General features: G+C 44.2%; 1 protein-coding gene across 2 annotated transcripts in view; it reads left to right on the top strand.

Annotated features, from left to right (window-relative positions):
* Window positions 1-1,638: 1,638 nt before the first annotated feature.
* EOGT (EGF domain specific O-linked N-acetylglucosamine transferase) overlaps window positions 1,639-12,564 on the top strand; it is a 37,048-nt gene continuing 26,122 nt past the window's right edge. The window contains exons 1-7 of one of the 2 annotated variants that reach the window (XR_006965150.1): window positions 1,639-1,741; window positions 2,570-2,790; window positions 5,380-5,603; window positions 6,727-6,827; window positions 7,982-8,090; window positions 11,048-11,142; window positions 11,484-11,588. Coding sequence is in view for 1 of the 2 variants with exons in the window: in XM_047096025.1 (XP_046951981.1) it covers window positions 2,781-2,790; window positions 5,380-5,603; window positions 6,727-6,827; window positions 7,982-8,090; window positions 11,048-11,142; window positions 11,484-11,588 (644 nt within the window). In the remaining variant the exon portion in view is untranslated. The remainder of the gene's footprint in view (window positions 1,742-2,569; window positions 2,791-5,379; window positions 5,604-6,726; window positions 6,828-7,981; window positions 8,091-11,047; window positions 11,143-11,483; window positions 11,589-12,564) is intronic. The other variant, XM_047096025.1, reaches the window with a different exon arrangement.

Below are 12,564 nucleotides of genomic sequence, written 5' to 3'. Positions count from 1 at the left end.
GGGGGTGCTCCTGGGTGGCTCAGTCAGTTGAGCGACGGACTTCGGCTCAGGTCATGATCTCACGGTTTGTGAGTTCGAGCCCCACTTTGGGCTCTGTGCTGGCGGCTCAGAGCCTGGAGCCTGCTTCCGATTCTGTGTCTCCCTCTCTCTCTACCCCTCCCCACCTCATGCTCTGTCTCTCTCTCTCTCAGAAATAAATAAACATTTTTTGAAAAATTTAAGATTGGTATTTTGGGTAGAAATTCTATGTTACAAATAGCTGCTGCAGAATCACTCTCCCGTTCTTAAAGCTCTATCCTATCTTGTTTCCTCTGAGCGTGAATGACCACAACTTAATATTTAGCCATTTAAAATAGTACCATGTGTATGTGACACCAATTTAATTGACTTGTATGTCCTTGCAATGAGATTAACTTATTTTTAGAAACCTTTCTCAGGTATTATGTTTAAAAACTATATAATAAATATAAATATATGTCACATGGCTTAGTGAGAAAAATTTATTTTAAATGATTACAACTCATTTTGAATAACCTAACAGGAAAGCTCCATTTTCTGTACATGACAAAAATGGGATGGTGACAAGTAAGCTTAGAAGCACTTTTAAAAATTACTGCCTTTATTGGTATGGGGTGGGCAAAGTATGAAATTAGAGAGTAGTAGTTCCCTTAAAGGCAGCCTTTAACATGAAGAGTAAATGATACTGTGAAGTGCTTTAGGATTATGCTTGGCACATGTCAAGTTACTCTGTGTTTTAGCGGTGTTGTTATTTGGGGGAAAAATCCAGACAACATTCCTAATTTAGCAGATTACTAGTAACACTTCTCATAACAGCGTCTTCAAAAAGTATTTAAAAAGCATGTAAACCTTTGGAAATAAACTGTCGTGTTTCTTTAAGGTCATAGGAATAGTGGTGACTGTGTCTGAGCGTAAATTTATTTTGATGGCATCAACCTTTAGTTAATCAGTTTAAGTTGAGTCCGTAATGCTCCTATGCTATACGAGACAGCATTCTAGAACCCAAGGTGTCCAAAGTGAAGACAGTGTGGGGGATGGGCATTCAAATAATTATAAAATAACCCATATAATTATAAAGGAATTCAAATAATTATAAAATAAGCCAAGGATCAAACTTCAACTCCGCAGAAGAGCATTTGAACTTGGCGAGTTGCCCCCAAGTACGGAGAGAAGCAAGTATCCCGGAATCCCCGCCGCCAGAAGGTGCCGCCAACTCCGTTCGCGCTCACGTTGCAAAGTGAAGGCGGCAACTTCTCTAATGAAGCAGACGGTAACCACCCGCGTCAGGAAGACGCAACCAGAATGAAGACCGGGAGAGTCAGGTGTGCCGTGTCCTCCGAGCGCCTTATCGCCTCCCCCCGAGGGGGCCGGTGCAGCTTCGAGACCCCGCTTCGCTCTCCGGCTCAGCTCGCGGGGCCGGCTCAGAGGCTCTCCCTCTCCGCCCGGTAGCTAGGGGCAGCGCAGACCGAGCCCCCGCCCCGCTGCCGTGCGTCCCGCGGGCGCGCGCCCGGCCCCGGCTCCTGCCCCTGCCCCACTGCGGGGCTCGGGCCCGCCTCCCGGCGCAGGCCGCCTCGCTGTCCCGGCGGCTCCCTGGCGCCCCCTGGCCCGGCTCCGGCGCCCGAGGTTTCCGGTGAGCCGCAGTAGCCGGTTATGACGACTCCGTGCCCCCGAACGGCGGCCGTCTCCTCCTCCTCCTCCGCAGCCCCGGCTCCCCCGGCTCCAGGTGGGACTCGCTCCGCGATCCGCGGAGCCCTCACCCGCCGCCCTCCCGCGGCCGCCGTGCTGCGCGCGCCTCTCCCGCCGGGGCGCCGGGCGCGCCTTCCCCGCGGGCTGCAGCCTCTCCGCGGACTCCGCCGGCGCCTTCGCCGCCTGCGGGCCGGAGAGGCGGGCGCTCGGCCCCTTCACGGTGCCTACAGCGGCGCGCGGGGCTCCCGGGAGCCCGCCGGCCACGGGGAAGGATGCCCTTCTTCCCCGCCCGCGCCCCGTGGGTCGGGGTCCCAGACCCGGGCGAAGCCGCTTCCCCGGGCCCCTCCCCGGCACGCCGGGGGCCGGGTGGAGCGGGGGTGCGGTGCTGGGTGGCGGGCGACGTGCGGGGATCCTCGCGTCCGGGAGGTGGCGGGGTGGGTGCGGAGCGCGGAGTGGGTGCGGAGCGCGGAATGGGTCCGGAGCGCGGCGGGGTGGCTGCGGAAGCGCTCCCGCCGCCAACCCCGCCGCCGCACCGCTTCCCTTTCTCGCGCACAGCTGGTGGACCTCCCCTGGGCATCTCAGGCAGCCGCCGAGCCCTCTCCGAGCCCCTTGCCTCTACCCACCGTGGGACCTGTGGCCCCAGTGGGGGCCGAGCCATTTAGGAGTCCTTGTGAGCCTCAGATGCTTTCAACTTTTCGTGTGTCCACTGTCTTCTTTAGACTGCCCAAGCTCTGTCACAAGGCACTGCCCACTGTGTCACCCACTGTGGTCCCTGTCAGCCTCGGGCTTTAGCCTCTCATCGTCTTTCATGCTCTTACTTTTTTTTTTTTTTTTTTTTTTTTTTTGCCCCTCCTCCACCTTTTAGGCCTGAGGAAATCCGGTCCAGGAATACAGAAGAGGAGGGAGCCAGTTGCATTGCGCTGAAGAAAAGTAGCGCAGCGCTGAAGCTTTCATCTGCTGGAGAAGTGCAGACACCCTGCCCTGGGGGACCTTGCAAGACGACCGCGTGCGGACAGGCTTTCTGCCAGGCCCCGGGGTTGTGCTTTCATGCTCTAGCAGCCACCCCCTTCTAGCGTATGCAAGTGGGTACGTGCCCTTTGCAAAAGCCTGCTTTCTGGTCTGAGACTTCACATTTTTCCCATGACTTAAGTTACTCCTTCTGCATGGATCAGTGGGTTTAGTTTTGGCTAGAGCTCAATCAGGGACAGTGGACCTGAACACCTGAAGGTCAGGACTTAGTCATAGCAATGACTTCATCATTGGAAGGGATGAGCCAAAAAATAGGCCATCCTGCCTTTTGAAAGGTAAGGCCCGGAGTAGTAAATAGTAAGGTTCAAGTCGCAGTATGATTCAGTGCGCAGAATGAATAGGGTCAGAACCAGGAACATTGTTTGCCTCTAGGAAATGGTTAATCTACAAAGTGTCCCTTTGGCCTGTACCGGTTGGTGACTGTATAAAGCAGGCTGTGTCCTTCTGCTTACCATTAGAATCTGGTTAAAGTTAGAGTGTTGAAGATGGTGTCTTTGCTTTTAGCAGCATGGTGTTCATTAGGGAAAAGAAAACTCACTATGAGTCAGGCCCTTTGCTTACGGACTGTCTCGCTAAATGCTTGGCCTTCCACTGAGACGTTGTCTCACTACGTTGTTTTCTCTCTTAATATTTCCTTGAATCCAAAATATCACCTATATGATAAAGTCTACATTAGCATTCTTTTAAGGTAGTATGTTTCATTTCTGACAGATTTCAGATACCTAAAGCATGACAAAAGCTTCTGTGTGGTTCTGAGAATTCAAGAGGTCAATATTTCCCTGATAAGTACACTGTTAGTAATATGTATTTTTAAATTTTGTAAAATTGCTACCAACTCACTGTTGTATAAAAGTCATAACTAAAAATATTAATTCAGGTCACTTTATAACAGGTAACAGTATATTCTTCAGAGCCACGAAAGAACCCACCGTATTTACTACTCCAGAGGGGAAAAGGATTCCTTTTCACTGTCCACACTCTTTGTTATGAAGCCTTGGCCTTGGAACTCGAAGCTGGATTGAACATTGAAGTTTGTTTCTAAAGGCCCCGTCCTTGTGACCCAGGGTCAATGAAGGCTGATTCTGAAAGCTGGGTTTTCCAATATGCCCTGATGACTGTGGATCTTGCTGGGGAGTAGTTACATGTAATATAGCCCTATCATTCAGTGGGAAGAGCCCCCCCCTTTTTTTTTTCACAGAGCAAAATATACTGCTAAAGTGAACAAGAAATGGTATCATTATGGTCTGGATACATAGGAGAATTCTAGTCCCTGAGATTTAATCCTTGTGGGGTGAGATAGACTTGCAGTAAGGTCCCATGATGGTTATTGTCTCTTTTCATCTTGCTGATGCAAGATGGGGACAGAGTAATGGCACAATCTCTGAGACAGACTGCCTGGATTTCCCTCCTGGAGTTTTCTAAGTTGTAGTTACTATTATCATAGATCAGTATGACACCCACTAGAATGTAAGCTTCACAAGGGTAAGGGGTTTTAGACCACATCTTCATTGCTACATCCTTGGTACTTTGAACAGTACCTGACACATAGTATGAACCCATATACAATGGTGATCATTAGGTGGTTTTTTTTTGTTTTTTTGTTTTTTTTTTTAATTTCAGAGAGAGAGTGCAAGAGGGATAGAGGGGCAGAGGAAGAGAGAGAAAATCTAAGCAGGCTCCATTCTCAGTGTGGAGCTCGATGCGGGGTGCAATCCCACCATTTTGGGATTATGACCTGAGCTGAAACCAAGAGTCAGAACACTCAACTGTGTGAGCCACTCAGGCATCCCGTGATTATTAGTTTTTATTCAGCAGATGCACATATCCTCAGAGCTTTTGCATTTTCTTTTCTTCTCTCTCCCTGGCATGATTTCCTTGCTCAAAATTCAGGTCTAAGCTCAAATATTATTTAGCGACCTGTTCCTTCCCCCCACCATACCACATGGCTTTAAACATTTATTTCATAAACACCTATATAGCATTTAATGTGCCAGGTACATTTAAACATTTTACCAATATTTAAGTCACAACAGCCCTATGAGGAAGGTTTATTATTATTTCCACTTTACGGTTGGAAAAGCTGAAGCACAGAGAGATTAAATAGCTCAAGATCATACAGCCAGGAAACTGTAGCTGGATTCAAACCCAATTGGTCTAGTCTCAAAGTTCATATTCTTAACCACCATGCCGTGTTGTCTATCATATTACCTACTTTCTAGCATCAGTAATATGTGAGTGGGGTCACATCGAATCCTTCATCCCGTTTTCACAAATAAAGTTTTATTAGAACACAACCACCCCTATTCTTTAGGATGGGCTGTGGGTTCTTTCATAGCAAAGGTACTGTGGCCTAGTGCCACAGAGATTGTAGGACCTCCCAAGCCAAAAATATTCACTATCTGGCTCTCTACTGAAAAAGTCTGAAAAAGGTTATAAGCTCCAACAGAGCAGGAGCCTTTCTTGTTTTGTTCAAGCCGGTGTACAGGGTGGCCCCTAACACAGTGCCTGGCACAGAACAGGTGCACAATAAATGTCAAATAGAGGGAATGTTACTCAGTAGAGTTCGGTGTCTTTATATTTAGCTCTTGATCTCTTTGACCTTTAAAGGATATGCCTTAACAAAAACCTTTCCAATTGGATCTCTAGGTTTGGAGGTTGCTATGTTAATGCTGCTTATTCTTGGAGTATTGCTTCATGGTGTTTCACTGAGTGGCCAAGAGGAGGCTTCTCCCAAGGCTGATGGCATTCCAGGCGAACCTCTGTTTAACTATGCCAGCATTCGCTTGCCCCAGGAACACATTCCCTTCTTTTTGCACAATAATAGGCACGTTGCCACGGTCTGTAAGAAAGACTCCCATTGTCCTTATAAGGTAGGTATTCATCTTGTTTTTTCTCCTCTTAGTTCTTTTTAAAAGGATTTTAGTCCGTTTTTATAACCTGAACTTGATGGCTGCATTCTGTAAGGTAGTAGTAAGACTTTGTTTGCATTTCATCTAGTGCTGCTAAGTGACTAAACTTTGCTTTTTAAAATGATACCCCATTCATGAGAGTGAGATTTAAAGTCGAAATCACTAATAAAATTTAAGCTAAATCACTAATGAAATAAATAGGCGGCCGATACTATTGGTATTCTCTGTAAACAAAGTAAATTAGATTTCAGACAAAAGGTCTAGGTAAAAGCAACTGAAGAACTTCACACCTTTCTTAAACTGCTCCTGAGAAGGTCTCTTAGCATTTAATTTCGGTAATAACACCTCCACCTCTGTCTCCACCTAATTATGACTGTTACTATGGCCTTCCTTCTGTTTTAAGGTTGTTGGAAAGGCCTCAGATTGGAGCCCATTAAGACGTCTCACGAGGTCGCAGAGATCAAAGCTGGGCCTTGTGAAACGCTTCCTTTCCCATGGAGCCCACACAGGAAGCACATGGACAGGCAGACCTGGGAATGAGACCAGTCTTGCTTCTGGGCCTTGCAGACAAGCCGACTAAGCTCTCTGGCCAACAGGAGCTGCTCGGTCCCCCCAGGACTGCAGAACTGTCCCGTCTTGTGGCGTCTCTCCTTATCTTGATTGATGAGTAAAGTTGCTGATCCATCTAATTTGTGGTTCTTTTGATCATAGAAATTTCATTTTGTGACTCTTTGGGGACTGCTTTTAGAATCGCTTTGAGCACTGAGAAAGGCAGTTTCATTAGGCTACTTGAGGAAGTTCCAATGCAAGTGGTCTTTGGGAATGTAGGTAAAGCCTACACTTGGGTTGGGTCACAGACGGACATGGTGTTGGGGGAGTGGTGATTAAAGACCATTGTTGTTAAGAACTTTGAGACTGCCATTCTTAGGATTTGTTCTAATGATTTTTATTACACGAGTATGTATTATAAGATGTAAGAGTGAAAGTTCTGTAAAGATTTGTTTTCTTCACAGAAAAAACTAGAGTCGTCTCTCAATGTCCGAAAAAGGGAGACTAGTCTAAAAGTACACGTTTGTTTTTTTAGAAACACTTAGAGAATCTAAAGTTCTGCTGGGGTTATGAGAAATCCTGCAAACCAGAGTTCAGGTTTGGCTACCCTCTTTGTACCTACGTCGACATGGGATGGTAAGCTTCTAGATGGAATCCTCCTCCCCTTTAAATTCTTTTTTTTTTTTTATGTCTATTTATTTTTGACAGAGGGCATGTGTGGCGGTGCACAGAGAGAGAGGGAGACAGAGAATCCCAAGCACACTCCACACACTGTCAGCACAGAGCCCGATGTGGGGCTCGAACTCACAAACTGTGAGATGATGACCTGAGCCAAAGTCGGACACTTAACCGACTGAGCCACCCGGGTACTCCCTCCTCCCCTTTAAATTATCCTTCTCTGCATTGTATGCTGATGCCCCACTTCCCAGACAAACTCTTTTGGTTTTAGATAGTAATTCTTTTAGATATTAATTTGCTTATACAGTGATGAATTCAAGTTGACTTGCCTCCCCTCCTTCTTGCCACCCTGTGCAGGAATATGTCTTTTTACCTCTACCAAGAGGGAAAAACAGTATGGATCACTAGAAAATATTTTACCCCAACAAACACTAAAAAGATAAATTGATGGCTCCCTCTTGAGTGTGGAGGAGAGTGTGAAGTATATACAATAGGTAAAGCCTACACTTTGGTTGGGGCACAGATGGACATGGTGTTGGGGGAGTGGTGATTAAAGACCATTGTCGTTAAGAACTTTGAGACTGCCATTCTTAGGATTTATTCTAATGATTTTTATTATATGAATATATAATAAAATGATAAAAAAATAGTAATTTTTATTATATGAATATGTATTATAAGATGTAAGAGTGAAAGTTCTTTAAAGATTTGTTTTCTTCACGGGAAAGGCTAGAGTCATCTCTCAACATCTGAGAAAGGGAGACCAAGCTAAAAGTACACGTTTTATGTTTTAGAGACACTTAGAGAATCTAAAGTGCTGCTGGGGCACCAGTGCATACCAGCTAAAGAAAATACAGTAATTAGCAGCTCGTTTTCTTGAGTTCCAGATGACCCTAACTTAATAAATTAATGTTGTGTATTTTCAGTAAAAGAAAGTAAGTCTGTAAGTAACTTATTTTGGTATCTTGATGTCTCAAAGGAGTTACAGGAAGATTATGATAGTTCAAAAAAATTAATGGCAAACTTTTAGCAGTTTCACCTTTAGAAAGGAAACTCAAGGCTCAGAAAAGTGAAAAAGAGAAAAATAATGGCATCTTTGTGATTGCGAATAGGACAGATACCCTTGAATCAGCCCAGGACATATTCTGGAAACAAGCTGACTTTGGATATGCTGGAGAGCGACTGGAAGAACTTCACGTGCTCTGCCAGCCTGAGGAAACGGTGCGTGTTTATTTTCAAATACTCGTTAGTGTTTGGGTTTTCATGTAAAAGCAAGGCTCCATGAGAGGAATCCTTACTCACTTATTTATTGGCTTCAACTTGAAAAAAATTTTATATGTTTATTTATTTTTTGAGAGAGAGAGAATGAGTGTGGCAGGGGCAGAGAGAGAAGGAGACACAGAATCTGAAGCAGGCTTCAGGCTCCGAGCTGTCAGCACAGAGCCCAACAAGGGGCTCGATCCCAGGAACCATGAGATCATGACCTGAGCCTAAGTCGGATGCTAAACTGGCTGAGCCACCCAGGCGCCTTGGCTTCAACTTTTATTTAACTTCTAAAACAAGTTGTTCTGTGTCATTTGGAAGCCATGTCCTCATTTTCACACATATCTCAGAAGGTCATATTTTGAGACAGTTAAAATATAACTAGGTTTAGAATTTTCCCCCAACATAGGCTAAAGAAGATAAATTGCTTCTTTCCAGATTCCCTCGCAAGTTGTTTGGGACGGATGATACACCCCCACCATACTGCTCTGTGTTTGTTTGGGACTTGATGGTTTGCGAAAGGCTTTTCTCCTTGTCAGCTAGCTTGACTTTCGCAAGCCTGAGAGCAGATAGACAGGGCAGGGATTACTGATGCCATTTGACCAGAGAGAAAAACAAAGTCCTCAGAGAGGTTAAGCAGCTTCTCCAGGACCACGCTTGTAGACTTGTACGTCTAGAACTCAGATACAGATCTCTTTCTGTGTGCTTTCAACCGTGCACTGCCCTCAGTGGGTCAGCCATGCACGTTGCTAAGAGCCAGTTCTGGGTGGTCAGGAGAAGAGCAGTCTCCACAGGGCAGGGTTCAAAACCTGATTCTTAGAGCACCCAACCTTGCCATGTTTCAGTTTCTTTTCCTTTCAAGCCATGCCTGTGTTATAGCTTATGGTGGGGATGAAATGGAATTCTGCTTGTAAAAATGCTCAGTGTGGGACTGGGTTTCCAGCAAAGGGCTCAGGGTTAGTTTTTAAAGGTTTATGGGTTGTAAGTACTTACTATTATTCTAAATTTATTTATTTATTTTGGGAAAGAGAGAGAGAGAAGGAACACAAACGAGGGAGGGGCAGAGAGAAGGAGAGACAGAATCCCAAGCAGGCTCTGCACCATCAGCGTAGAGCCCAGTGCAGGGCTGGCACTCACGAAGTGCAAGATCATGACCTGAGCTGAGATGGAGAGTTAGACGCTTAACCTACTGAGCCACCTGGGCACCCCTGTAAGCACTGAATATTATTTTTTTCTTTTTTTCTTTTATTTTATTATTTTTTTAATTTACATCCAAGTTAGCATATAGTGCAACAATGATTTCAGGGCTAGATTCCTTCATACCCCTTACCCCTTTGGCCCACCCCCCTCCCACAACCCCTCTAGTAACCTTCTGTTTGTTCTCCATATTTAAGAGTCTCTTATGTTTTGTTCCCCTCCCTGTTTTTATATTATTTTTATTTCCCTTCCCTTATGTTCATCTGTTTTGTCTCTTAAAGTCCTCATATAAGTGAAGTCATACGATTTTTGTCTTTCTCTGACTGACTAATTTCACTTAGCATAATATCTTCCAGTTCCATCCACGTAGGTGCAAATGGCAAGATTTCATTCTTTTTGATTGCCGAGTAATACTCCATTGTATATATCTACCACATCTTCTTCATCCATTCATCCATCGATGGCCACTTGGGCTCTTTTCATACTTTGGCTATTGTTGATAGTGTAAGCACTTATTATTAAGGTCTCCTATCTGCCAGGGTTCTTGAACCCTGGCCATGTCTCTGACCTCTCAGGGGTCTCTGTTATCTCCAGGCAATCCAGAAAATTTTTAAAAAATTCTTAATTCACTTTCATTAAGAAGTAGAGTATGTGCTCTGTGGTGCTTTGGGAGATACCACGTAATAGAACTTGAAGCAATTGTAGGGAGGTGGATGAACCCCGAAGGAGGAATTTGTGGCTTTAACCTGCACTGCTGCTGACACCCTTACAAGACATTGTTTTGTGTATGCCACATAGTTTGGCTGGAGCCCAGATGTTCTTGTGGCGGGCACAAAGGGAGAGCCATTCCACACCTCACACACCTCCTCCAAGGCAGTTTGTAGAATGCTTTCCTGGACAAGATCTACAGTGACACATTTTGTGCAATCAGAATATGATCTCTTACCAACTATGGATTCCACAACACCATGTGGGTTAAGGTTAAGGCCTTGTGTTCATTGGGAATTACGGGAAAACAGTAAGATGGCATTTAAATCCATAAATAAAATCCAGAGCAGATAACAGTTTTTGAAACTGTCCCTATTTCAGCACAAACCAGATTGGTTAAAAAAAAAAACAAAAAACAAAACAAACAAACAAAAAAACAGGCTCTGGTAGTTGACTCTTTTGCTCTTTTATTACAGTGATTTAAAAAACATTGCCCTTTTACTGCTGTTGAAAGAGAGACTCTGAGAAGTTTTATAGTTTGTAGAAAGCACCTCTTATTAAAATTGGCAACTGCCCTTCCAGCCTCCACTTTAATGTCTCTTAATGTGTGCATTCTTCTTTGTTGCATTTGGCTTGGCTTTGAAAAATGCTTTTTCTCATAGCTGTGAGATACTGATGGCTCTGAGAGCTTTCTTTTTTTTTTTTTAGAGCACAGCAAAACCACACATAAAGCTCTTGGCCTTAAAATTTGAGATGATATAAATAGAACATTTGGGAGTTTTCCCAGTAACCTAAAAGTGTGCACACTGGCAAAACTATGCTTGACCAGAGTCTGCTGGGGAGGAGAAAAATGCATCAACAGAAGCAGGCTTTCAGAAGCTGTTCTCATCACGTGGTGTGGTTTCAGCCCGAACATGTACATCCTGTCAATCTGTCTAGCGAGGCTGAGTGTGTCCTCGAAATGTTAATACCTGGAGTTATTTTTTTCTTTCTTCTCCACCTTGTTTCAGAATGACTCAAGTCTGGTATGTTCCCGTTATCTTCAGTACTGCAGAGCAACCAATCTCTATCTTGATTTAAGAAACATCAAGAGAGACCATGACAGGTATTTCAATGGTTGATGTTAAAATCGAGTAGAAATTTGGAAATATTTCCAGGTCCAGGGATATGGCTTGGACTTGCTTCATAGTAATATGGCGATGAGGTCGGGGAATGGGTGGAGGATGGAAGCCCAGTCAAGCCACAAGCTGATCATTGTGAAGCTGGATTATGGGTCCATCAGGTTTCTGTACCATTCTGCTACTTTTGTTTATGTTCGAAGCATTCTGTTTTAAAGAGTTAAATTCTAACGAGGAACGGATTTTGTAAACCACATTAGTTACATCCTGTGTGCTTGAACAGTGATAAAATTTTTCAAACTCCGCTTAATTTTTTGCCATCCACCAGATTTAAGGAAGATTTTTTCCAGAGTGGCGAAATTGGAGGACACTGCACGCTTGACATTCGTACATTGATGTCTCAAGGTCAGCGCAAAAGCCCTCTGCAGTCCTGGTAAGATTTAAAAAATATGTATATATATAAAACATATATATATATATATATTTCTAAAATATTTGCTTTTATTTCTGGCACTTGCAGACCTTGGGAGGGACTTTTAAATGGAAAATGTTACTTTATTTGTAGAGAATTTGGCATGAGCCTTCAGGGAGTGATGGCTACAGAGTGAATCTGTCAGTTGTATTTGAATTAAATATATGTTTATAAAATATTAGGAAGTATGGTACACGATTTACTGACTGCCAATGAAAGAAAAAAAATCTGTTCAAAAATGAAATTTTATTAACTCTTCATAATTGTGCATGTGTTTGGAGAACACATTTTTTATCTTTAAAAAAATTTTTTCTTTTTACATTTATTCATTTTTGAGAGATAGAGACAGAGTGTGAGTGGGGGAGAGGCAGAGAGAAAGGGACACACACACAAAATCCAAAGCAGGTTCCAGGCTCCGAGCTATCAGCACAGAGCTTGACACAGGGCTCAAACCCATGAAATATGACATCATGACCTAAGCCGAAGTCAGACACTCACCACCTTACCTTCTAGGCACCGCAGGGGAACACATTTTTTAAAGAAGTAAGTATTTAATGAAGTACGTAACAAGCATATAGAGGAGGGTACAGTTTGGATGATGAAGAAGTGAACCTAGCTGTATAACTCTTACCCTGGTGAAACATAGACCATCACCAGCACCCAAGACTCCTCTTCAAAGGGAAACCCTGCCCCGACTTTCAACACTTCTGATCAACGTTTTGAACTTTATATAAACTGGAGAAAATATTTTGATTTAAAACATATTTCTGAAGTTTATTTATCTACTTTGGGAGACAAAGAAAGACAGAGAGAGCGCGGCAGTATGAGCAGGGGAGGGGCAGAGAGAGGAGAGAGAGAATCCCAAGCAGGCTGTGCACTGTCAGTGCAGAGCTCAATGTGGGGCTTGAACCCAGGAACCATGAGATCATGACCTGAG

This window comes from Lynx rufus, unplaced genomic scaffold (assembly GCF_022079265.1).
Source record: "Lynx rufus isolate CCGP_SWC_20201006 ecotype Redwood Valley unplaced genomic scaffold, mLynRuf1.p SCAF_4, whole genome shotgun sequence".
NCBI classification, from domain to species: Eukaryota; Metazoa; Chordata; class Mammalia; order Carnivora; family Felidae; genus Lynx; species Lynx rufus.
The sequence above is the reverse complement of the archived record's forward strand: the minus strand, read 5'-3'. Positions and strand labels throughout refer to the sequence as shown.